The 27767-nt window shown below is 36.8% G+C and overlaps 1 protein-coding gene across 1 annotated transcript in view; it reads left to right on the forward strand.

The window, feature by feature from the left end:
- Window positions 1–27767, forward strand: part of LOC150107129 (G patch domain-containing protein 3-like) — a 120926-nt gene that overhangs the window by 17537 nt on the left and 75622 nt on the right. Inside the window, exons 2-3 of the mRNA XM_090391652.1 lie at window positions 9900–10318; window positions 27222–27462. Coding sequence (XP_090247778.1) covers window positions 9900–10318; window positions 27222–27462 — 660 coding nt within the window. The remainder of the gene's footprint in view (window positions 1–9899; window positions 10319–27221; window positions 27463–27767) is intronic.

The raw sequence follows: 27767 nt of genomic DNA on the forward strand, positions 1-27767 counted from the left end.
ACATGCTACAAAATTTCAGCCTATCAAACCCTACTGAAACTTCCACTAAAAGATTTCTTCATGAAACGCAGGTCATCCTTACAGCTCTCATGAATAATAATAAACTCATTCTAGCATCTCTTCAGATAGTTGCTTGTAACGCAAATGGCCTCAAAAACAAAATTCTGGAACTCCAAGATTTCACTTATAGGTATCAACCAGATGTTATTTTAATCAGTGAAACTCGTTTAAGACCCTCAGACAATCCTACAATCAGGGGCTATCACCTATACAGAAATGACAGACTACTCTATAGAGGTGGCGGCACTGCCATCTTCATTAAAAACTACATTAAGCACCACTCTGTGAGCAATCCTTCAACCACTATAACCTTGAGATCACAGGCGTGGAAGTAGTCACCAGCTCCACTGGCAAACTGAAAATCTACTCAGCTTACAACCCCTCCCCAAAAATCTCTGCTTCACTCTGACCTAAATGCCATCTTAAGCATTAGAGAGCCCACCATTATTGCCGGGGATCTGAATTCCAAGCATCCTGCGTGGAATTGTACAACCACAAACAAGAATGGTTGCATCCTTTCCAATTACTTAGGATCAAGCAACGCTGTTGTAGCAGGCCCCACCGAACCAACTCATCTCAGTACATTCGGTACTGCTGACATCCTGGATATAGCTATCCTGCAGGATATTAAACTTCAATACAGCATCATATCTATGGATGAACTATCATCTGATCACAATCCAATTCTACTACAGCTGGGAAATCAAGAATATCTGTGTCCTCCTTCTCACTCCTACATTGCATGGGAAAGACTGTCAGCAGCACTCAAAGATTATATTGGACCTGTTCCTCATATACGCACAAAAGAAGAAGTAGAAACTGCAGTTACAAATCTCAGTAACCCCCCCAGATAGAGTGATCAATAGGAGAGATAGAGGATAACTTTTTATCCCAAACTTGGTTTCTATGAGTTATAAGTGCATCTCTAACTGCCCCATTTATTCTGTTTAGAGCTGTTTTATCTTGTGGTGTACGCATGTTACGGAACTTTTCCTAGCTCTGTTTTTGTCTCTGATCAAGTTCATGATGTCTTCAGGCAAATGATCTGGCTTGCGGGCAGATTTGTAGGCGGTAGCTACCTTTATAGCAGAATTAATTTGTTGTGTGAGATTTGTAACTGCAGTTTCTACTTCTTCTTTTGTGCATATATGAGGAACAGGTCCAATATAATCTTTGAGTGCTGCTGACAGTCTTTCCCATGCAATGTAGGAGTGAGAAGGAGGACACAGGTATTCTTGATTTCCCAGCTGTAGTAGAATTGGATTGTGATCAGATGATAGTTCATCCATAGATATGCACTACAGCTTTCCGAGGCAGCAGCTTGATCACCCTGTTTGAGATGCCATCTGGTCCAGGAGCTTTATTGTTCTTAAGTTTTTTAATAATATCATATAATTCAACAGGTGATGTGGTTGCAATATGGTCAGCACTGGTATCTGGGAGGGAATTGTTTTTATTTCTGATACCAGTGCTGACCATATTACAACCACATCACCTGTTGAATTATATGATATTATTAAAAAACTTAAGAACAATAAAGTTCCTGGACCAGATGGCATCTCAAACAGGGTGATCAAGCTGCTGCCTCGGAAAGCTGTAATGCACCTGACCAGTATAATAAATGCAATCTTAAGATTTCACTATTTTCCTTCCACCTGGAAACTGGCTGATGTAATTCCTATTCATAAGCCAGGCAAAGACCCACACCTACCGCAAAATTATCATCCAATCAGTCTTATCTCTAATCTGGGTAAGGTTGCAGAGAAGGTCATCCTCTCACGACTCCAAACCTCAGTAAATGACCTAAACATCCTCCCTAAAGAACAGTTTGGTTTTCGGCAACACCATAGTACTACTCAGCAAATCCACAGAATTGTCGAATACATCACTACCAGCTACAACTGGCACCAGTGTACGGGAGCTGTTTTCCTAGACCTATCCAAAGCATTTGACAAAATCTGGCATTTTGGTCTCCTGCACAAACTTCTCAGCCGGTACATCACTAAAAATGGTTCATCTAATCCATTCATATCTTCAGAATAGATCAATGCAAGTGAAAATCAAGGTTCTACATCGTCCCAGCACCATATCTTTGCTGGAGTGCTGCAGGGATCTCTACTGGCTCCATTGCTGTTTTCTGTATACACGTCAGGCATCCCGCACTTCCATTTTGGCCCTGTATGTGGACGATACGGCAATACTAACCAGATCTCTCAGACCCCATTTCATTAACAGAAAGCTTCAAGAAAACCTTCTAAAGCTGGAGGGCTGGTTCTCCAAGTGGAGACTGGAAGTCAACCCCCTGAAAAGCTCAGCCGTTCTTTTCTCAAAAAGGCCAATGTCTCCTGCAGGAGATGTTACTATTCAATACTAAAATTCCCTGGCAGACAGAAACAAATTACCTGGGTGTAATTCCTGACAAAAAGCTATCTTTCAACCAACACATCAAGTCTGTGTGCACAAAGGCATCTAAAGCCATAGCTCAGATCTATCCGCTAATTAATAGAAATAGCAAGCTCAGCAACAAAATCATATTGCAACTATACCAGATGATGATTCGTCCTATAATCACCTATGCTTCTCCGGCCTGAAGCCACACCTCTAATCCTAATATTATCAAAATACAGCGAGTGCAGAACAAGTGCTTGAGAATGATTCTGAATGCCCCGTGGTATGTTAGAAACAATCAACTCCACAGAGACACAAATATTCCCTATATTTTCTCTTTTCTACAATCCTTAGCATCCAAGTTTTTCCTCAAGATGTCCACACATCCCAATGATTTGGTTCAGCAAGCTGCAGCATACAATCCAACGGACATATTCAAATATAGAAGACCAAAAGCTATATTAGCCTCCTATAGCGATGCATAATCTCCATGCCCATTCAGGGCGAGCAAATTGCTTATAAATTTTACCCCTCACTGTAACCACAGCAGATAGCGGGGAATATGAAAAACATCTTGCTTCACCCCTAAAGACATAAATGTCAGTTGTCATTAGTTAATTTGCTGATATGCCATGTTGATAGGTAAAGGCTATCAGCATGATATATGCAACATTGAGCTCACTGCTAGTTCTTCACTGGATGAAGAAACTCAGGCATATGAAGAGGAGGAGGTACTAAAGCCGTTGTACAAACTAAAGAAGAATTTGGCAATAGGGATTGATGGGATATCAGCATAGGTGCTAAAAGAGTGAACTGGCTGTTCCTTTGACTACGCTATATAATTTGAGTCTCAAAACACAGAAGGTTCACATGAGTGGAAAGAATGTATGATAATCCCATTGCACAAGGGTTGTGCAAAGATTGATGTACCCAACTATCAATCTATAAGTATCTCTGGATTGAAGGTGAAGATTTTAGAAAGGTTAATTAGGGCTTGTATACAGAAATGGATTGACAGAGAATCTATACTTCACAATGAACAGCATGGGTTTACTAAGCGAAGGTCATGTTTGTACATACTGCTCACATTCTACAGCAATCCCTCGATTAGTGCGTCATTTTTTTTCGATAACCAAATTCGATTAGTGCACCTATATACATATTAAAAATAAATGTTAAAGATTTCAAAATTTTCAATCTATACATTTTTTATGGCTAACTATTTTAAAAAATCAGTCACCAGGATGGAATAATTTAGTTACCGATTTAAAACATTTTACAAAGTTATTTTTTAATGGCATACCACACCATTTCCATGCACACTTGGTTCCAAATTTATGGCCAAAATTTATGTCGTCTGCTTTACATAGCATTTTGCTGATCATATCTCATTTAAATTGTTTTCCTTCCTTTTTTATTTTATATTATTTTTCCTAACCTTTAATCATGAGTAAAAGAATTAGTGAGCAAAAAATACAAGTGTGAAAATTATTCAAAAAGTAATCTGCTTGAAAGAAAAACTTGAAATAATAAAGAAAAATGAACAAGGCGAGTCCAGAGCAAAGATAGGACAAGAACACAAAAATGGGTGAATCAACTGCTGAATACAAAGAGAAAGGTAAGGCTGCTTCAAGTTCATCCTGCATGCACTCGAAATCAAAGTATTGTAATGATTGAATTAGAGAGACTTCTTTTTACATCGGTCGAAAATTGTAACCAAAAATGGATCCCGCTGAACACTGGCCTTATTAAATCAAAAGTATTGTCTCTTTGTAACCTGGAAAGAAAGGGCTATCAATGATGGAAAAGAAGAAGAATTCCACGTTAGTGCTGGGTGGTTTGAGCTTTTCAAAAAGATAAATAGCCTACATAATGTTCTAATCACAGGCGAAGCTGCAATTGCAGATAAGGAGATATCCAGAGATTTTGAAGAAAATTGTGTAAGAAGGGGACTGTTGTGATCAACAAATATTTAATATCGATGAAACCAGCCTTTTTTTGGAGCAAATGCCTTCCAAGACTTTTCTAACAAAATCAGAGAAATCTCATATTTTAAGGATACTTGTGACATAAAGATTGTATAATATAAACACCTACACACAAGAAAAGTTTATTCAAAGAAAGCGTAGAGGCCTTACTCCATCGTCCTAACCTGAATCGGAATGACTGTATATCCGTATCAAAAATCTGGGAAAGTCTAATCAGGATAACCCATTAATTCATATTAATTTCATGTTATTTAAAATTATTGAAATTATTAATTAATATTTTTAATTCAATCATGTCTCTGCTTAAAACTATTTCTCTTTAATACTTAGTGATATAACATCACACAGCTTGTTCTATTTATAAATGATCTATTGTTAGTATTCCACCTTATATTTTAAAACTGTTCTTGTATTGCCACTGAAGATGGTCTGCAATTTTCAGACAGAAATATTTGGCTAATTAAATATCTTTCTTGTGTGTATGTGCTTATATTATACAGAGAAATCTCAGCCTGGTTATAAAGTCGCAAAGTCGATTGAAATTACTGCTAGCAATATGCGAGCCATTTGGAAGCACATTGTGCAAATGATTTTAGAGGCTTTTTCAAATTAATCTAAGTTAATTAAATCTCATTCTGAGAAGTTGAGTGATTCCGACCTGCTAAATTTAGATGCATAGTGGGAAGATCCCGAAGAATACAAAGAAAATTTAATCACTGACAAGCCCAAAGAGGTTTCACAGAAACAATTTGAAAATAGTTTTACTTTTGAATTTTCTTTCGAATCGAAGTTTTTAAGCAGCAATGCTTAGAGACTGACTCTGGTGAAGAGAAAACCAGTAAAATTTGCAGAAGAGGCAATAGGGCCATACCATCAGTTGTATAAAGAAAAGAAACAGAATTGAGCAAACTACGTTAGCTCAATTCTCTGTTAAGAAACAGAATAATAAATTTATATTCTGAATATGTTTTATTGTCTTTGAGCTTCATGATTTTCCTTTAACTAGGCCCTGAGAATACCCTAATTCTTTTATAAAGAAAACTTAACGGTCCAAAAAGAAATCCGAGGAACGAATTATACATTTTCCCATAGGTTACTATATTCGATTAATCAAGGGATTGCTGTATAGTTCTGTTACTGTTTAGTTAGACAAGGGGAATGGATTCACCATGATACTTTTGGATTTTGCTAAGGCTTTTGATAGAATACAGCATGGAAGAATGTTGCATAATTTGGAGAATATGGGATTGGATTATAAAATATTGACATGGATATGATGATGACTGACTGACAGATATCATAAAATGGTATGGGGATGTGCATCTACAAGATTTAAGAACTGAGCACGTCAAAGCACATTAGACTGCCGAAGAAGAAATTCTTTGGCAGTCTAACATGAAAAGATCCTCGCCGCTCATGAGATCGAGTTGATGGCTCAAGGGATAAAGAACATCAGTGAGGCTTTATTTAAGGTGTTCCCATTAAGATCTTTGGATTCCATCAAGTGTCGTAGACAGAAAGCCAGTTACAAAGCCTTAGTTCAAGAATTGACAGCCCATCCGCGTGGTAGGGACAGGTAATATCTCCCTGTCTCTTGTCCCTGCCCTTCCATCTTCCAGTCACCATCCTGCTATTGAAGAAGAGACTTTGATTGTTAGACTGACATCATCTCTAGATGATCCTCCTCTTCCAGAATATAAGCACCAAATTCTTAAATCATCTCTCATCCAGACTCATCTTCTGGGAATGGACATCACAGATCAGTTAAATGACTACCTCCATACTGAATTCTCAGAACACTTGATTCCTCGTCAACATTAGCCCTCATTTTACAATGACTTTGTCAAATAGGAAGCAGAGAAAGACGGCCTATGCAGCTATGCAGGCCCTCTATAAAAAGAATAGAGGATAATGTGCCAAGACCATCCTTGACGGTGCTTCCCCTACACACCTCTAGCAGACTTACATGTTGATTTTGTTAAATTCTGGAGTACAGTCTTTTCTACTCCACCTCCACACTTCCCTGATGATGACCAACCTACGATATTGAGGTCCATTCCTGCCCTTCAAATATACCAGCCTGTCTCCATCCAGGAGATCAAAGCAGCTCTTCCATCCAATTTCTCTGCCTCCAGACCTGATGGCTTTCCTGCGGCTAGGCTTCGGAAGGTGCCGTTGAAGATTCTTCAACACTTATTCTCCTTTCTAGTAAAGCAATACCACCATACCTATGCACTTCAGAACAACCTTCATTCCAAAGAAAGAAACTTCAAGCCATGCATCTGACTTTAGACCTATTACCATCTCCCTTGTGATACTTACTCTATCATAAAATCTTAGTCAAACGACTTCAGCAACATATACAGCATGATTATAGACAGAGAGCTTTTGTCCCTTCAGATGGCTGTACCAAGAATATATCTTCTTTCTTCTCTTCTCTTCTCTTCTCTTTAATTCCTGACACTGCCTTAAGCCTCTATATATGCCATCGCTGGACCTCCAAAAGGCCTTTGATAGCATCTCCCTTCCTGCTCTCCTTTGAGTGCTGTCTATTGCTGGATGTCCAGAACCCTTTCTTTCCTATGTTATGGAGTTATACTTGGTAGCTCCTTCACTATCACTACAGGGTCCTGTGCGACTTCTAATCCCGCAGTGCGGGGTGTTCGCCAGGGTGATCCTCTATCTCCCCCTTTTCTTTAAATGCATTATAGATGAGTTTCTTCATTCTCTTCCTAGTATAGGCTACTCTCTAGGCGCTTCTTCCTTTAATGCTGTGGCCTTTGCGGATGATCTTATTCTCATAGCCTCTACTAAGGTAGGCTTGCAGGAACTCCTTGACCGGGCAGTTAACTTTTTCTCTATTCGAGGCATTTCTGTTAATGTAGAGAAGTCCTGCTCTTTAGCTCTTGTCCCCCCTTTGGTCATGACAAGAAGCTTAAGGTCGAGACTATAGAGTTTTCCCTGCACGGGAGGCCGTTGCATGCTTTGACCATCCTGGAAGAGTGGAGATACCTCAGAATCATGTTCACCCCGAAGGGAAGGTCTTCTGTCCCTTCTATCCTAGAAGCTGGGATCGCTTCTTTGAGGAAAGCTCCTCTCAAGCCCCAGCAAAGACTGTTTCTCCTTTCCCACTATCTCCTACCATGCTTTTACCACACGTTAGTGCTTGGTAGTTCATATATCTCAGTACTGTCCCGAATGGACAGGGCTATCCATTCAGCCATGAGATCATGGCTCTGACTGCCGCCTGACACCCCTACTGCATATTTCCACGCGAGGGTAAAGGACGGCTGGCTCGGGGTCCCATCACTTAGATGGCTGATCCCATGCCTGCGGCTGTCCTGAATCACAAAGTTAGAACTATCTTCTTCCCTTATCTGCAGAGAGACTTTCTGTAGCCCATTAATACAAGAAGACTTTAGGCAGACTAAAGGCTGGTCCCATTATCGAGGTACCTTAATTGAGTCAGCATCCACAGAACACAAGAGATGGGCATCTCTGCTGCACTGTTCTGTAGATTGTGCTCCTTTAAAAGAGTCATATCTGGTGCCTCCCCAGCATGATTGGGTAAGGGATGGCACCAGACTCCTCCCTGGGTTTGAGTATATTGACTTTATCAGGATGAGGATCAATGCCCTGCCCGCACAACTCGATTGGGTAGTGATTGTCTCATATAGCCCAGTGTTGCTTCCGCACCCATGGGGTCCACATGCGGAGGCATGATGCCGTGGTCTCTATTCTGAATAACCGCTTTAAGAACAAAGGTTGGGAGACCGCATTAGAACCACATTATAGAACCTCCGCAGGTTTGCATAAGCCATACTTATTGATTAAAAGATATGGTGACGTTTGGGTATTCAATGCCCAGGTGGTGGTAACAGAGTACCCACTAGCCTATAGCCATAATAATATGGTAAACTATTATAAGAATAATCAAGATATAGTTAGTAAGATACGGGAGGAGCATGGGGCAACTCCGAGGTTTACCAGTGCCACCATCTCTTTACATGGGGTATGGAGCGCAGATAGCTATAACGACTTAAAACAGCTTGGGCTTATGCAGAAGGATATAAAAGTTCTTTGCTTGAGGGCCCTGCAGAGCACACTGGTGGCATGGCGTTGCCATCAGAAAATGATAGAACAGGCATAGGGTAAAACACTTGTAGAGGCTTAGGCCTATATCAATTTTGATGAGATGTCTGGACGTGATATAAGGGTAGTACTGCCCATAGCCAGTACAAAGATTAAAAAAACAAACAAAAAAAAACAGTGATATACTATAAGGGTGGTACACCACTGGTTACCTTACAAAGGAGAGTGTTATGAGCCAAGGATCAATTCTTGGCCCATTGTTATTCGATCTATACATTAATGACATTGGGAAGAATTTGACAGGAGACATACAGCTGTTTCTGATGATTCAAAGAATGGCAAAGGAATCTGAAATATGTAGTACTTGCAGAATGATTTGAATAGGCTGGAATTGTGGGCATGTGAAAATGGCTGCAGTTCAATGTTAGTAAATGTAAAGTCATGCATTTTGGATATCTTATCACACCCGTGTCATACTATATTGGAGGGATTAGGCTAGAAGAAACTGATCAGGCCAGGGATCTTGGAGTTTTAGTTTATAGGAAGTTGAAGTTCAAGGGCCATATAGCAAAGATTGCAAATACAACCCAGAGAATAGTATAGTTGCAATGCTGAAATGAACCTATAAAGATGCTGAAATGAACCTATAAAGATATATAAAGATAAGGAAGTCATTTTGCCTCTTTACATGCCTTGATATGACCTCATTCGGACTATTATTGTGTAGGCCTTATCTCCTGGTTTGTGTGGTGATTCTGATGCAGTGGAGAGAGTGGAAAGGAGAGCATTAAAAATGATATCAGGTTGTGGAATACTGATTATGAAGACAGTTTGAGAATTTTTACATTGCAGATGCTAGCAAACAGGAGAAAGAGGGGTGATATGATTGAGAGTTATAAACTTCTGAAAAGGTCATATAGGATTTTGGTAGATGAAATTTTTTATTTTATGGAGGATGGGGAAAAGATGAGAGGTCATCCTTGGAAGTTGAGAATGAATGCTGTCAAGAAAGGGATGAGAGCTAGAATTTTATCTCATTGTGTGTGCAAGTAGTGTGAATGAATTCAAGAATAGGTATGACAGCAGGTCCAGTTGGTATGTGACCTTCCTTGATGAGTCCCTGACTCCCTGGAGGTTTCTCTTAATAATAATAATAATTTGTTGATTGTTACAAAGATATCTTCACAGAGAACTCAGAAAGACTTTAGCCATATGATCCTGAAGTTATCTGCATTCCTCGCTCATCTTGGGTGTGATAAAGTTGACAAATTCAAACCTTTCCCATTTCTAGATACTTAGATGTGCCAGTTATAAAATTGCATTATGATTTGCCAAATCATTTTCATAATTATAATATTATTTATTTTGCAGATTCCACAAAGCTGTACAAAACCAGAGGTGAATGTAAAGTCATTCCTTCCGATAGAACAATATTTACTAAATCAGATCTTGAAAAAATGCAAGAAATGCATCCTCCTGTGGAAATGCCAAATGGAAATGTAGGAACACCTACCAAAGTATTTTTAAAATTAATTAATGAATGCCGTTTACCTCCTTCAATAATAAAAAAATTAAGTCTGGAATTTCCAAGAACAAGACGCAAAAGACTTTACGGCAGTGTACCCTTTGATTATGGAGGAAATGTTCAAAAGCTAGTTGAACCTGCTGATAGTCTAATACAGTTAGTTAAAAGTGGAAAAGGAGAAATTCTTTCAGATATCTTCGTTATCCATAAACCAAGTTCCGAAAATAGTGCTAATAACCAAGATATTACTCAAGAAAGTAGTGAAGTAATTAATTTTATTATTATTATTTAATAAACATCTTTTCAAATCTGACATGGTTTTTGAAATACTGTGCTGTCTTTCACAATTTAGATTCAAACAATGCCTACAAAGCCTGTGATCATCTCATAATAACACACAATTTCAGATTGCTTGTTGAATCAACAGTGCAAAAGTTTATAACAAACAATGAAATGTTTTGTTTTTATATGTGAAATAACTAGAAAGGTGATACCCAGTTAATGTACTTAATGCCAAGTTCAGAAAATACGTTTTCAAATGAATTAATTTCTGAAACATATTTATATACTGCATTGTTGTGAAGTCTGCAAAAGACACATTATGTTTTTAAGAGGTTACATGTATTCTTATTCTTATTACATGTATACGTTAGGGAATTAAGGTACAGTGCTTGCAGAAAACTCTGCAGAGAGACATTTCAGTATGGAATATGTCCACTATGATCTGCAATGTAGCTCTCAAAATGTCATACCATGAACAGCACCAAGTGATTCAGGAGTTCTTGAGGCAAAGCACCTCAGGAGCACAATTGGAAGAATAATGGTACATCACATCCTTCGATTGGAAAGGTCTAAGTTCAATTCTTGTGACGAGAGGAATCTTTATATGGGAATTTTTCAATTGAAGGTGGTTAGCTGATCTCATATGGAAGTAGCAGGGTTATTTTCTCCCAGAAACTTTGGTTTTTCATCCTTCATACAGACAAATCAGCCTTCAGAACACATGCAATTTACAGACAAAATACTAGCGATAGTGGCTGCCACTACCATCTATTGTCAGGTGTAGTTGGTAGATTAAGTGGTGGATACAAAGAGTTGTTGAGTAGGTGCCCTCCCTCGATTAGTCTTTGGACTCTTTGGAGGTGTCTTTCTTTCTTAATCCTCCTCTCTACCTTTTACATTGTTGAGGTTTTTTATTCTTAAAACTGCAACCATCTTGAGGATAAGGTGGTTGGCCCTATGTCTGTAGATGTGTGTATTCGCTGGGCCGGTTTGCCTGTTTGTGGGGGACGAAAACCCTCTACCTCCATATGAAACAGGTATGCAGATACCTGTCTCATATGGTGGTAGAGGGTTTTTCTTGCCAGTTGACCTACAATCATGCATTGCTTATGTTTTGCTGTTATAACCAAAAATCTCTCTTCATGTTTTGTTGTAGAGTAAGGCAACCTCTTAGCAGACATCTGAAATACATTTCATTGGTTTGAAATGATATCCAGAGCCAGGATACCATGCTGTGTGAGATTTTAATAATGTGTGACATCTTTTGGCTACTTGTATATTGAAATATGACTTCTGCATTACTTCAACCTTGGTATCACTTCGGGGGGTATAGCTCCCACTGACGAGACCTCAATAAAGTTTGAAACTGGGCTGGGTAGTGGCCGTTCTCATAATGCCATAATGCATATCATTGTACATGTCTGCAAGGATATGTGCATTGCATTATGGGATATTAAGGCAATTGATGTGAAGTCATTACCTGTATATACAAGTAGCTGAATTGTGAAGTGACTTCACGTGCCAACTTTGTTTGCTCACACTTGGATAAAGGATGAAACCAAGAATATAATTTCTTGGCATCTTTAATTTATGAGAGTCGTCTGACAAGTTCTCAGCCTAACGATGAAAAAACGAATTTATAATTTCAAAATTATTTTTATTTTTCAACATAATCTCCCTTAATACTAATACATTTATTCCAGCGATGCTCCAGTGCCATTATCCCTATAGTGGTTCTCAGTAAGATCTGCAAAATACTCCTCTACAGCTGCAATCACCTCTTGATTCGAAGAAAAATGCTGACCAGCGAGGAAGAGTTTTAGTATGGGAAGAGATAGAATTCAGAGGGAGCCAAATCTGGGAATAGCGTGGATGTTCCAACAATTCATAGTGCAGATCCCTTAATTTTCCCATTGCCAAAACACCTTTGTGTTTTGGCAATGGGAAAATTAAGGGATGAAAGATGATTTTGTTTTCTTCTGCAAACCGGGTCTTTTCTCACGTATTTTTTCGTCTAGTCTGGTTTAAAGATCAGAATAATATTACCCGGTTATTGTTTTGTCCTTTTCGAGATAATTAATAAACAAAATTCTTTTAGCATCTCAAAACACCAATGCCGCAAACTCTCCTGGTGATGAAACCGATTTTGTCTTTTTTGGCGCTGAACAACCGGCTTCTGTCCACTGTTTTGACTGCTGTTTGGATTCCAGTGTGTAATGGAGATTCCAAGTCTCATCCATAGTAATAAATCAATGTACAAAATCGGTTTTATTCTTCCTAAAATGCTTCAAGCACTGTTCAGAGATTTTCATGCGAGTGCATTTTTGATCTGCTGCGAGCAAGCACGGCACCCATCTTGCACAAAGCTTTTTCATTTGCAATTCTTCATGCAAAATATATCCTACATTTTCTTTTGAAATGCCTATAGTTCCAGCAATTTCATGCACTTTGACTCGCCAGTTATACCACAGCGTGCACTTGATCAATGATTTCTGGTTGTTACACTTTTTGGACATCCTTCACGTGGATCATCTTCAAGGCTGGTACGACTACGTTTAAACTCGGCAGCTCATTTCTTAATTGTCGAAAATGAAGTAGAAGAGTGCCCATAAACTTTTATGAACTTCAAATGAATTTCTTTTGGCGTTAAACCTTCTTTTACAAAGAATTTTAGAACTGATGATACTCAATTTTATCCATTTCAAACAATACAGACAACACTTTTGCTTTAGACAGCTGTATAAACAAAACTACTTGATAGAATGACTTGCAATTTCACATGGATGCTTATGACAGATGTACCGACTTAGAAAAAAAAAATCTTGCCAATAGTGTTGCCATCTATGGTCAAGTCTGAGAACTTTTTAGACCACCCTCATATATTATAACCAAGTGAAAAATCTTTCAACAAGGTGGATAGTTAATTTCAATGGGCACTAAATTAGCTGTCAAATTGGAAAGCACCAGAAGTGGACAATTTACCAATTGAACCATTTAAAGTTCTACCAGCAGTTGGCAATAGGTATGGGATAAGATTCAATGCCCAAGGGAATGAAAAAAATGATTGATGTTTGTTCCTGGAGAAGTTTGAGAACATACAGTCTACCAGACAGCTGCATTGATTACCTGTGAGCAAAGTTATGCTTAAGATGATGCTTGCAAAGAGAACTGTTATGTGCACAAGCAGAATATAGAGATGGAAGAAGAATGAAAGATCAGATTTTCGGCATGAGGTGGATAATATGAAGGGATTGAAAAAGAAAGTGTACATCTGCTTCAGAAACTTCTGTACAGTCTTTGATTGTGTGTATCATGAAAGATTTGAGAAATGTTTAAGGAGGATGGGAGTCTCAGAGCATTTGACTTTGCTCTTAAGGAATCTCTATAATGGACAAGAGGCTATGTGAAGAAAATTTGGAGTTGCTGAGTAGTTTGATATTAATATGAGCATGGATAGGAATTTTTTGCTGTCTCTATGCTTATTTAAAATGCACAGTGCATGTTTGAGAATGTTAGATTATTCAGTGGAAGTCACAGATTGTATTAAAATAGGAGGTCAGAACATCAGTAATTAAGATGATGGAGACAGATACCACTTTACTTGCCTGAAAATTAAGATCTATGAAATTTCTATCTCAGGATAAAAAAAAAAAAAAAAAATGCTGAAGCTGGTTTGAGATTTAAAATAAAGAAGACAGAAGCATTGACTGGATTGCTCAAATTTTAAGATTGATTGTAGATTTATGCTGGAATTGAAAATCAGAGTTGAGCTGAATTTTGTTTTCTTTTTAAAGCCATCAAAGGCTTGAAATGTGGAAAAGCAGCGGAAATTGATGATATTCGACCAAAAATACTGAAGTATGGAGGTATAAATGTCCTACAGTGGCTGCACTGCATAGTTCAAAGGGCCTGGACCTTTGAGTTACAGAGGTATATCCCTACAGAGTTATCCTAAGATTTATGCAAGTATGGTTGAGAAGAATTGTGGAAGAAAAGCTTAGTGAAGATCAACCTGGATTCAGGCCAAATAGAGGCTGTCAGGATCAGATCTTCACTTTACGACAAATAGTTGATAAATCATGGGAATATAACAAAGATCTGTATTTGAGTTTTGTACTGTAGATCTGGAAAAGGCATATGACAAGTTGTCAAGAGAGAAGCTATTCAATACGCTACAGTTATATGGAATGTATCATTGGGGCATTATATCAAGCGATACTTAGTCTTTATTTGAGTTGTAAGTCAGCAATTAGAATTGAAGAAGATACAGGAAGATAATTTAATGTTAAATCTGATGTCAGACAAGGACGTACATTATCCCCTCTGTTATTCATTATCGATATGGATCACATTATGAAGGAAAGTGGTATTAAACATGATATCAGAATTGGAGATGTTAATGTCAGCTCTTTGCTTTATGCAGCTGATGTTATACTTCTAAATAAATCCGCCGCAAGTCTCCAAAATTCTCCGACTAAATTGAATAACTGTTGTAATAGATATGGTATGAAGGTCAGCAATAAGAACTTGCTTTATGCGGACGATGTTATACTTCTGAATAAATTCGCTACAAGTCTGCAAGATTCCCTGACTAAATTGAATAACTGTTGTAATAGATATGGTATGAAGGTCAGCAATAAGCAAAGACAATGAAAATAGCAGAATCATTGAAATTGTCAACTGCATTGTGAATGGAGAATCTATAGAACCAGTAAAACATTTCAGCTACTTAGGCACGATTTTTAGTGAAAATGGTAAATTAAATGTGGAAATAGACAACAGAATCAACAAAGCTGGTATGGTAGGGAGTCAATTGAATAAATTCATATGGAATAAGAGAGAAATTAGTCGGGACACTAAATTAGCTGTATGCAAGACAGTGTTCAAACCAGTTTTAACTTATGGATCTGAGAGCTGGGTCAAAAGTAAAACACTTGACCAAAGACTAGAGACTGCAAATATGAAAGTCCTGAGAAAGATTAAAGGCATGAACAAATGGCATCGATGGCAATATCATATTAAAAATGAGGATATTAGGAAAGAACTTGCCATTTTTGTCAGCATCCAGTAATGCGTTAGCAGAGCTAATCTGAGGTGGTATGGTCGTTTAAACAGAATGGGTGAGGAAAGATTAGCAAAACAGGTGTTCTCTGCAGTCGCGTGTAGCTAGAAATTTTGCTGCCCCTCTCAATAGACACCAAAAATACTGCAAAAAGTCAAAATGACGTATAGGAATGTAAATTAAAACACTATATTTATTTTTGAAGTGAAACTTTAATTTCAACATTCTAAAATGTTATTTTTCTTGCTTTTCTGTAGCAAAATCGTTGATGACATTGGCGAAGTCTATTTCATAGTAATGTAGGTAATTCTTAATCAATTTTATTTAGAAAAACTCCTCACACAACTAGCAATAGTTACAACAATTGTGAGGAAAATTCGCAGTAGTATTACAATATTTGGAAATGAGTTCTCGAGACTGTATTTCAGAATTAACTGCAAAAGTTCAAAAAGGTTCAAAGTGCTGCCCGGGGTAGACCGCACCCCTCCTAGCTACGCCTCTAGTTCTCTGCCAGTTTGGCAGGAAAATGACCCAGAGGAAGACCAAGATATAGGTGAATTGATACGTAAAAAGTGCCTTAGACAATAGAAATGTAAGATCTGATAATGTTAGAATCTTGTTTGGACACAGACTTATTTCGAGGAAAATTGTAGATAGGAAGTTAATAATGGTGTAAATTTTTCATGTAGTACTATCATATCCTGTGCATCCCTTGAGGGTACATGGCAGGAATTTGATGATGAGTTGTGCTGAAAAGTTTAAGCAAAATATAATGTTGGAAAGAGCAGCAGTGATAAATATAAGATGCTGAATGATGATTCTGTGACAACTAAGTTGGTCCTTGAAAAAAAGTAAAAGGAAAAAATGGACTTGTTTAAATTGTGTTGCTAGTGAGCTTACCTAGGATTCTAATGTTTATTGGAAGTGAAAAATCTAGCATACTCCAAAGCGTATGCCAGCTTGACCAGATGAGTTTATAATACATATGCTTAAATTGCCATGGTTTGACTATGCAGTGAGAGCAGGCTACTCATCATCATCATCATTATTATGTGACACTTCCAGGGTGTCCAAATCTTATCATGGGAGGGCAACACTACTCTACTTCGCTAAATACATCTCATCCTCTCCACTACTACCATCAAAGCCATCTATCGCCCATCATCAGCAACAACAGTATTTTTTGTTTGTAAATTGCATGTGTTCTGAAGGGGTGAAAAACCTGAGTTTTCCAAGATAATCAAAATTGAAACTGGATAATGCTGAACAACATTGAAGGAAGGCAGAGGCAGAAAAGGATGCTCAAGAATAGTCAAGCTTAGAAGTATAAAGGTTAAGAAGAGGTGTGGAAGGAATATTGTGAGAATAACAGTGAGAGAAGTTATGAAATATATATAAAGTGCAGGGTAGAAAAGTTAAGAGGAAAGCTAAGTTGGAGGAGTATCAAAGGAAATTGCAGTGCAGCGAAAGGCTACGCAATGGAATTTTATTGTTATACTGTAAGTAAAAGAAAGAATGAACATGGAAAAGTAATTTTACTGGATGTAGATGTTATTCTTGTGTCAGAAGCAGATGTGATTGTTCAAATAATGGGAATTCACTTTGCTGAGATCTACCACTACGTTGGATGAAGAGATAGAGGTGCATGAGAAGGAGGTTCTAGAACCTTTGCATAACCTGGATAAGAATTCAACAATAGGGACAGATAGGATATCAGCATGTATGCTAAAAGAATTTTCAGTCATACTGGCTAAGCCCTTGATATCTTTGTATAATTTTAGTCTCAGCACAGGAAAGATCCCACAGGAATAGAAAGAACGTATGGTAATCCCATTGTACAATGGTGATGAAAAGACTGGTGTGTTTAACTATCTAACTCTCAGTATCTGTGGAATGGTTGAGAAAATTTTAGACACGTTGCTAAGAGCTTTGAAAAACTAAAGATCGAAACTTAAAATGTGAAATAAATTTATTAGCTGTGAAATTTTTGCCTAAGTATCAAAGGAATCTTCGGTATTATAACAACAATGGAACACAAAATAAATTACATTAAAATAATACATATTAAAAACCACCAGCATCAGTAGGACAACAGACAGTAAATTCCAAGTTAAAAATAAAAAATAAAATAAATATAATAAGATAATAATCAGGAATTTGAATAAAATTGATATAATAGGATTTCCCATAAAAGAGATAACCGAAGGCTATCAGATCTGTTTAAGTTTGGTTGGTTGTAGAAATGACTCTCAGCTCTTGTATAATCACTAATGAGGAATCTGCTTTTATGCAAAAGTTTAGTTTTCTTTCAAAGAATAATCCCATGTATAGTTGAGATGGTATATTCAATTAGGCCAGACTGTCCAAAGTAAGACATACCACAGGAACAGGGGAGCAGGTAAACACCTGGAAGCTTGTCTTGGTGAAGAAAGAAAGGTAAATATCTGCCCAACAGGATGTAGGATACTGTGATATAAAGAGGTCTTAGAACTTTAGCAGAACATTCAAAAATTCGTTTGATATATGGGACTGGAATCCAAGCGATATCTTCAGGAGATCTATAGACTAGTGGCCTAAATTTAGCTGTTAAAGGCTTTCTTGATAAAGGATTCATTAATGCCATTTTTTGTAAAAGCAGATATGATATAATTCAGTTCTTGCTCTAAAGGTTTTCAGTGGAACATACTATGAACACAGCCTTTAGTAAGAAAAAAGAAAATAAATGTCAGGATGGTGGCAAAATTATTCTGGAAGCTATTGAAAAATCTTAGATTGAGGAAATATTACTGTAAAAGGAATCAGAGATGATAAAGGTGACATGAAAACTGAAGATAAAGGTAGATATTCTAGACATCTGCAGTAATTACTGAAAGATAGCTAAATGAAACAAGCAGTGTCAGTAGTGGTAGAAAACTCCCAGCAGGAATGCAGTCAAGAATACATATCCATACTTGAAGTAGAAAAAGCTCAAAAACCTGAATTGTGAAAGGTAGATGAAATTTGATCAGAAATGCTCAAATATGGAAATATAAAAGTTTTACGGTGGCACTGCATAATTCAGAGGGTTGAATTCTGGATGATTGGAGTAGAGTTCTCATAGAAATAAAACTGAAGGGTAAGAATTACAGAGGTATTTCCTGACTCAGTGTTCCTGGTAAGATTAATGCAAGTATACTTGAGAAATGGCTAAGAAAAATTGTGGAAGGGAATTTTGTGAACAACAGGATTCAGGCCAAACCGAGGTTGTCATGATCAAATTTTTTGATCCTGACAAAAAGGCATTTGACAAGGTGCCAAGCTATTCGAAATGCTACAGTTATATGGTGTCAATGGTGCATTATATCAAGCAATACTTAGTCTTTATTTGAGTTGTAAGTCAGCAGTTAGAACTGAAGGAGATACAGAAAGATGGTTTGATGTTAAATCAGGTATGCAACAAGGATACACATTATCTGCAATGTTATTCATTATCCATATGGATTACATTATAATGTCAATTGGTATTAAATCTGTTAATCTTTACTTAATTAGTTAATCTTTAGTTTATGCAGATGATGTACTTCTGAATAAATTCAGTACAAGTCTGCAAGGATTCCTGAATAACTGTTGATAAATCTGGTATATGAAATTCAGCAATACAAAGACATTGAAATGTGGTTGTATTGGAGAGCCTGAAGAACAAGTAAAACATTTCAGCTATTTAGGCACAATTTTTTGTGAAGATTGCAAATTAAATATGGGAATAGACAACAGAATTAGTAAAGCTGGTATTGTAGGAAGTAAGCTGAATGCATTTATATGGAAATAATGGAGAAATTAGTCAAAACACTAAATTAGCTGTATACAAGATGGTGTTCAAACCAGTTTTAACTTATGGATCTGAGAGCTAGGTTAAAAATAAAACACTTGATCAAAGACTGGACACCACACATATGAGAATTTTGAGAAAAATTAGAGAAGTAAACAGTTGACATTAATGGCAGTATCCTTAAAATGACATTATTAGGAATGCACTTGCCATTATTAGCATCCAGGAATGTGCTAGCAATGCTAATCTCAGATGGCATGATCATTTAAACAGAATGGAAAGAGTAGAAAAACACCACCAGGTTGGCAGGAAAGAGACCCAGAGGAAGGCCAAGATGCAGGTGGATTGATACATTAAAAAGTGTCTTTGAAGACAGAAATATAAGATCTGATAATGTTTCGGTTTTGGCAAATAAATTAATTTGGAGGAAAATTATTGATCAGATGTTAGTAATGGCTGTAACTCTTCCATGTAGTACTATCATAATACCCTGTACATCCTCTGAGGGTACATATCAGGAATTTGATGATGATCATCATTCCAACTTTTTGATTGGGATGATAATGAGAAGTGGCATGGATATAATGATACGTATGAGTTTCTGATCTAAAAACTGAAAATTATAAACTGCCATCTGGTTGATAAGGAAGGAAAATATTTAAAAAGGCCAGTTGATTGTTTTTGTCCTCTTCTAAAGTAAATTGAATTTTTGTGTGACACATTTATTTTCCCCATCATCATCAAATTCCTGATATATACCCTCAAAGGATGTACAGGATACGATAGTGTTACGTGAAAATTTTACATGATTACTAACTTCCTACTACAATTTTCCTCCAAATCAGTCTGTTAAATGTCAAGACTCCAATATTATCAGGTCTTATATTTCTGTCTTCTAAGGCACTTTTTACTGTATCAATCCACCTATATCTTGGTCTTCCTCTGGGTTTTTTTCCTGCCAACCTGACAGAGAACACTTGTTTTGCTAATCTTTCCTCTCCCATTCTGCTTAAGTGACCATACCACCTGAGATTATCTCTGCTAATGCATTCCTGGATGCTGACAATATCAAGTTCTTTCCTAATGTCTTCGTTTTTAATATGATATTGCCATTGATGCCATCTGTTCATGCCCCTAATCTTTCTCAGGACTCTCATATCTGCGGTCTCTAGTCTTTGCTCAACCCAGCTCTCAGATCTATAAGTTAAAATTGGTTTAAACATCTAAATAATTAAAGCTTTAGTTTATATATATAAACTAAAGCTATATAAACCTAATTGGTTTATACAGCTAATTTAGTGTTTTGGCTAATTTCTGTCTTATTCCATATAAATTTATTCAGTTGACTTCCTACCATACCAGCCTTGTTGATTCTGTTGTCTATTTCCATATTTCACTTACCATCTTCACTAAAAATCGTGCAGTAGTTGAAATGTTTTACTTGTTCTATAAGTTCTCCATTCACAATGCAGTTGATCTTTTCAGTGTTTCTGCCTATTTTCATTGTCTTTGTCTTTTTAATGCTGACCTTCATACCATATCTATTACAACAGTTATTCAGTTTAGTCAGGGAATCTTGTAGCGGATTTATTTAGAAGTGTAACATCATCCGCATAAAGCAAAGAGCTGAGATTAACACTTCCAATTTTGATATCAGGTTTAATACCACTTTCCTTCATAATGTGATCCATATAGGTAATGAATAAGAGAGGGGATAATGAAGATCCTTGTCTGACACCACATTTAATATTAAATCATCTTCCTGTACTTCAATTCTAACTGCTAACTTACAACTCAAATAAAGACTAAGTATTGCTTGATACAATGCTTCATTAACACCTATAACTGTAGCATTTGGAATAGCTTTCTCTCTTGGCACCTTGTCATATGCCTTTTCCAGATCTACAAAACTCTTAAATACAGATTTTTTTTTTTTTTTTTTTTGAAATGAAGTTACAGAGATACTTCTGGAGACCAAGGATATAAATCGAATCGAGTGTCTAGCATGCTTCCCCAGATCTCAACCCCATAGAACACTTTTGGGATATAATAGGGAGACATTGCTGCTCGCATGAAGCTTATTAGCTCTTTATATTTAAGTAACTTAATGGTTGCACCTGTTTGGAATCTCTTATAGCAGAGTATATAAGTTCTTTTTGCTATACACTTTGGTATCAATTTGGTCTAGCTACTCACTGATGAAGCCTCAAAAAAGGCTGAAACCGGTCTGGGTAGTGACCTCCCACCATAATGTAATAACAGCATACATTTCCTAGGAAATGTGTTTTTACATTATGGAAAATACCTAAGAATAGCGATCAGAACTTCACCACCTTTGCTGCGAGTTGTCCGGTATTGTACTACGTATTAGGGTCACTTGCATTAGCTCACGCTAGTGATCGCCGATACTTTATAGTTTTCTATATTCGGCATGAAACTCTCTGATTCCAATCTTTGAGTTTCTTATTCGGTTTTATAACAATGTGGGATTTAATATCCCCTTAATTTAAATAATGTTTATATGGCCGAAATGAAGCTTATTAGCTCTTTATATTTAAGTTAAATACAGATCTTTGTTATATTCCCATGATTTCTCAGCTATTTGTCGTAAAGTGAAAATCTGATCCTGACAGCCTCTATTTGGCTTGAATCCTTGTTCTTCACCAAGCTTCTTTTCCACAATCCTCAACCGTTTCTCATGTATACTTGCATATATCTTACCAGTATATTTTTACAGGAACACTCAGTAATGAAATACCTCTGTAATTCTCACATTCAGTTTTATTTCCCTTTTTTATATATGGGTACTATGAGAGCTCTACTCCAATCTGGAATTTGTCCCTCTGTCCAGGCCTTCTGAACTATGCAGTGCAGCCACTGCACGACTTTTATACCTCCATACTTGAGCATTCTGGTCAAATATCATCTACTCCTGCTGCCTTTCCACATTCCAGGCTTTTGATGGCTTTTTGTACTTGAAGTATGGATATGTATTCCTGACTGCATGCCTGGTCAGTGTTTTTTACCACTGTGCTGTCATCTGCTTGTTTCATTTAGCAGTTTTTCAAAGTAATTACTCCATACTTCAAGGATATCTTTTTCTCCTGTTTTCATGTCACCTTTATCATCTCTAATTTCTTTTACAGCTTTCTTTCCTCCATTTCTAAGCCACTTCAACAACCTCCAGAATATGCCACCTTCTTGATATTTATTTTCTATTTTTGTCAAAGTCCTCTCATGGATTTTGTTTTGCCAGTTTTACATAGTGTTTAGCTTTCTTACATTTGTCTCTGTTTTTATTTTTGAAATTAATAGTTTCAACATTTCCATTCTGTCAGAAAGAAAGAAAAGAAAGGTAAAAAAAATTGTTGTTTTGGCTGGAACCAGTGACCTGAGAAATGAGAAATATTATGTGAGAAAGGATGTGAAAGAGATATTGGAAAAAGCGAAAAAAAATGAAGAAGGTGAACTTTGTAAGTCTTCTTGATGTTGTGATAAGTGAGAATGAGTGTGATGGTTAATGATTCAATATAGAGGTTGTGCAGAAGGAATGATATAGAGTTTGTGGGCCTAGGACTGAGTTTGATGGATGGATAGATTTTTACAATGTTGCTTGATTGCACTTAAATGGATTTGGAGTTAGTATCTAGAGAGCTTTGGTCACTGAGAGTGTGGAAGTGCAAAGTCAGGAAAACTGAAGAAATTAGGGCTGAAGCAGGTGAGTGTGTATGAAGCCACACATAAAGAAGGTGAGTGTGTGAATGAATAAAAAATGCGGAATCTAGTCTCTGAGGAAACAATAACAAATGGTGTAGTCATTTCAGGATGTAAAGGTGGTTGGGGACCTAAGGGATGCTACAGTTGTTATATATACTAATGCTAGAAGCATCAAGAATAAGAGGGAAGAGTTTTTGGCATTGGTTAGTGCAACCTCGCCAAAACTTTATAGGCATTAAGTGAGACTCGGCTAACAGCAGATGACGTTGTTACAGGTGTAGAATGTGATGGATTTAATATTTTTTTGACAAGACAGGGATACTGTTGATGATAGCAGATGAATTGCAGCCAAGTAGACTAAAAATCAGTCAGGCAGATGGAGTCAATCTGATGTGAGATTGAGGCCAATAGGACAAAATTTAAAATTGGTTGCTGCTAATAGGCCAGGGATGATGTGGAAGACATGTATCAACATATTAGTACATTGAGTGCAAATGAAGTAATTATTATGAGTAATTTCAATTTTGGAGACATGGATTGGAAGGAGAAAAGATCACATAGCAGGGAGAATGAATTTATACACTTACTGAGAGATAATTACTTGAAGTAGAATGTAACGGAGGGGACTCGGGATATTATTATTATGTGACACCTCCAGGCAGTCCAAAGCCTCATTGAGGGAGAGTGTATCAACAGCATCAAATGATTGAACCCCTTCCAACTACTAACTGTGCTCAAACTTGCTTAACTTTTTGGGTGAGCCATTAGTAGCAGAGGCTCTACCAATCCTTGCTAGTATGAGAGGGTTGGAACTGGTTGTAGGATCCAAATACCTGTTCATAACTAACGTGCCTACTACTCCAGCTGGATGAAAGTGATCTTGACTTGGGAGATAGCAAAACTTGGAAAATCCAGTTAAGAAGAAGTATACAAGGCAGATGATTATGATACACTTAGGCAGCTTGAAGCAGCACCATGCATAAAAATCTGCAAGGAAAGGATGTTCACAGTGTATGGAGATAGTCAAGGGGTATCTGGAGGGAACAATAGCACACTGTATTTCCCAATTTCCCAACTCAGGAGGATATGTCAGGTAGGAAGCATGAGCTGCAAAAAAAAAAAAAAAAATGTTGTGGAGGATATATAAGGAGAATGGCGACCAGTTAACTCCTGAACAGCACAAGGATCATGCAAGAAAGGTAACCAGAATGGTAAGGAATGCAAAATCAGATTATAAGAAGAAATTAGCCAAGCAGGCAAAAGGAAATCCCAAACAATTCTTTCGTTGTGTGGCAAGTAGGTAGAAGAATGACTATGGAAAGATAGTGAAGATGTTGTTATGGCAGAGGTGACAGGTACTGATATGATAATGTAGCTTCATGAATTGGAGGTGCTTAGGATATTGTAGAATCTGAATGCAAATACAGCTGGGGGATTTGATGAGATATTGGCTCTTGTTTCAAGAGAATGTGCAGGGGAACTGGCTATGCTGTTTAAGTCTGACTTCTGGAAAGGTTCCAAGAGAGTGGAAAGAGGGCAGAATAATTCCTATGCATGAAGAAGGATCTAAGTCTGTAGTGGCAAATTATAGACCAATCAGTATTTCAGGAGTGGTGGTAAAAGTACTGGAAAAGTTGGTATTGTGTTGATAGTTTGAGTCACCAACAATGGGTTTTAAGACTTCATGGAAGTGCCCATATAATAATAGTAATAATATTGCACTTTTTTCTTTAATGTTATCAATCAGTCTGATCTGACTTCCTATCAAATTTATAAAATCAATAAACTGATTGTAGAAAGTATTTTACCTTGGGTATAATAAATGTTTATTATACCCAAGGTAAAATACTTTCTACATTTGTATCTCCTCCTGAGATTTTTATTTAATAAGGTTAAAACACCTTATGGTAACTTGTTCTGGTAAAATACTTATAAGCTCTGTATTACTAAAATCTTGATATTTCTAGCCTGGCTCCCACTGATGAGACCTCAATAAAGGTCGAAACCGGTCTGGGCAGTGGCCCCTTGCCTTTAATGCAAAGCATCATACATCTCCTCCAGGAGATGTGCTTTGCATTATGGGTAAATATTAAGATTAGTGATCAGAGCTTATTCTACTTTTACCATGAGTTACCTTGGTCTTGCACTACCTGCAGGGTCAGCTAGACTTGCATTACGTGCAGGCGCAAAGTTGACTTATTTGTCTGTTTGCTTACTTGGGAAATGGAGTAAAACATTCAATAAACTGATTGATAACATCTCCATTTGGGATGAAGAATTTAAAAAAAAAAAAAAACTTATTTTTTTTATGCTCATCCATGCAGATTTATTTAGTCTTCCTATGATACATAAACAAGGTGTTCCATTAAGACTAGTAATATATTACATCAGCTTTCCTAATTGTAAAGTTTTTAAATACTTCTGAGCATTACTATTTTCATTTACTGGAAAATCTGCTTTTCACATTAAGAACTCCTTAGAGTTGAAAACAAAAAATTTGTAATCTTTATTTAGAACCTTCAGATATTATGATTAGTCTTGATGTAATCTCTTTTCACAAACATTCCTTTGACAGATACTGTTAACTTAAACAAGATTATCCCCTGGATATTATGAAACTTTTTGACTTTTAATCTGCTCCGATTATGTCGGTATGCAAGTTAAATTATACCAACAGATTGAAGGCACAACCATGGGTAGTCCCCTCTCCTACTTTTGACCAGTTACTACATGAAGTAATTTGATGATCATCTCCTTAAAGACATTTTTCCTATACCTGCAGTGTAGTATAAATATATGCATGATATTTTTGCAATATTCACCATCAGATTTGAAATTATTCTTTTCAAGAATAAATGTGCTTCACCCAAGAGTTCAGTTTACCTTAGAAGAGGAGAAAAACAGCTGGCTCCCCCACCTACAGACAATCACAAACATCCATGCCCACAGTGGAATTAATCCAAAATGCCCAGAATTATATCTCTTGATTGGATATTCTGGTTTTTCTAGATATTCCCTTTGTTAGTTGAAGTTTTCATTTACGCTGAAAAATTAACACTGCCTTCATTGTAATCTTTCAAATAGTATACCTTAGCAGTGAGCAGCCCCCCCCCCCCCATCCTCCTTGTCTTTCAGCAGCAAATCTGTGTAGGAGAAAAATTTCAAGTCTCAAATCAGCTTAAAACCTATTTGGAGAACATATATGGATAACATATTCATCTGGAAGCATAGTGAACCTGAAACTTTCCATTCCCTTAACATAACAAAACACAAGCTGTCCACTCTTATATTGATCCCCTGCTAAAAGATTTTTAATGTTACAGTTGGTTATAAATCAGTCCCAAAAATGCTTAGTCTCCTGAGATCTCTTAAATAAGTGTCTTTAAAATGTACTTTTCTGCAGAGAGCCTTAAACCTGAAGAAATTAAAGTGAATGTTATAGAAGTGTTGCTCATAAATGAAATCGAAATGAGGTTTAACACCTTGTATATTACATTTAGATTGGAACATAGCCACTATGTTATGTTCCAAAATGAAAATTTCTTATGATTTTTAAATAGGGAAGTTATTTGCTCATATGGGACACTTAATAAGGATCAGGACTTATTATTATTACACCTCCAGGGAGTCAAGGACACATCGAGGGAAATCATACATCACCCACACAAGCTGTCATACCTTGAGCTCATTCACACTAGATGCACTCACTTTCAGCAAACTGTTCCACTGAATTGTGACTCTCTTAGAGAAAAATCAAGCTCTTATCTCTTTCTTAATTGCACACAAACTTAGCTTCCACAGATGCCCCTTTGTACTTTCCTCACCTTCCATATAGTGAAAATTTTTATCAACCAATATCCTATAACACCTTCTCAAAAGTTTATAGACCACTATCATATCATCCCTCTTTCTAATGTCTTCCAGTGTCTACAGTCCACACACTCTCAATCTATCCTCGTAATCTATGTTCTATAATACTGATATTATCATCTTTCTAACTCTTCTTTGCAGTTTTTCCACAGCTTCTTTATCCCGTTGATACCCAGAAGATGCAATTTGCGCAAAGTAGTCGAGATACAGTGGTATCAAAGTCTTGTAAAGATGCAAAATGACTTCCATATGCTTATGTGTTAATGTTTGTTGTCAGTGTTACATATAAGAGAGTTTGTATATAATTATTCACATAATAAAGTGCTGGATGTTTGATAACTTTGCATGGAATGTATAAATATTTTCTTGTGTTTTGATAACTTAAGGTGATATTTATCAATTTGTTAACTTTCGATCTGAATCATTCAGGAAGAAGAAGATGATGACAACTTTGAGGAATGGGAACGACATGAAGCACTTCATAATGATGTCACATTACAGGATCGCACTCATGAGAGATTATATGAAGAACCAATAGAATTACAGTGGGAAAAAGGTGGTTCTGGTTTGGTATTCTATACTGATGCCCAATACTGGGATGCAAATCATGGTGATTTTAATGAAAATACAGATGATTGGAACATTGATACTAGTATATATTATGAACATGGTAAGTTATTTATTCATTTTGCATAATGTTGTTCAGTAATCCAATAATATTATTTTGATACTGAATCAAATAGCATAATAATTTGAATGTGTTAAAATCATCTTAACGTTTGTTCCAGGTTACTATATACCAGGGGTCAGCAACCTGCAGCTCAGAGCTGCATACGGCTCTTTGAATGAATAATTGCGCTCTTTTCGTTATTAAACAATCTATTTTTGAATAATGCAAAATGAATGTTATTTATTAAATTATAAACTAAAAACCCTAAATATAGCAAACAAAGTTTGCACCTGAAAATATCTTCA

This window comes from Typopeltis vanoorti, chromosome 4 (assembly GCF_054136105.1).
Source record: "Typopeltis vanoorti isolate ZY-2024b chromosome 4, IOZ_Tvanoo_1.0, whole genome shotgun sequence".
Classification (NCBI taxonomy): domain Eukaryota; kingdom Metazoa; phylum Arthropoda; class Arachnida; order Uropygi; family Thelyphonidae; genus Typopeltis; species Typopeltis vanoorti.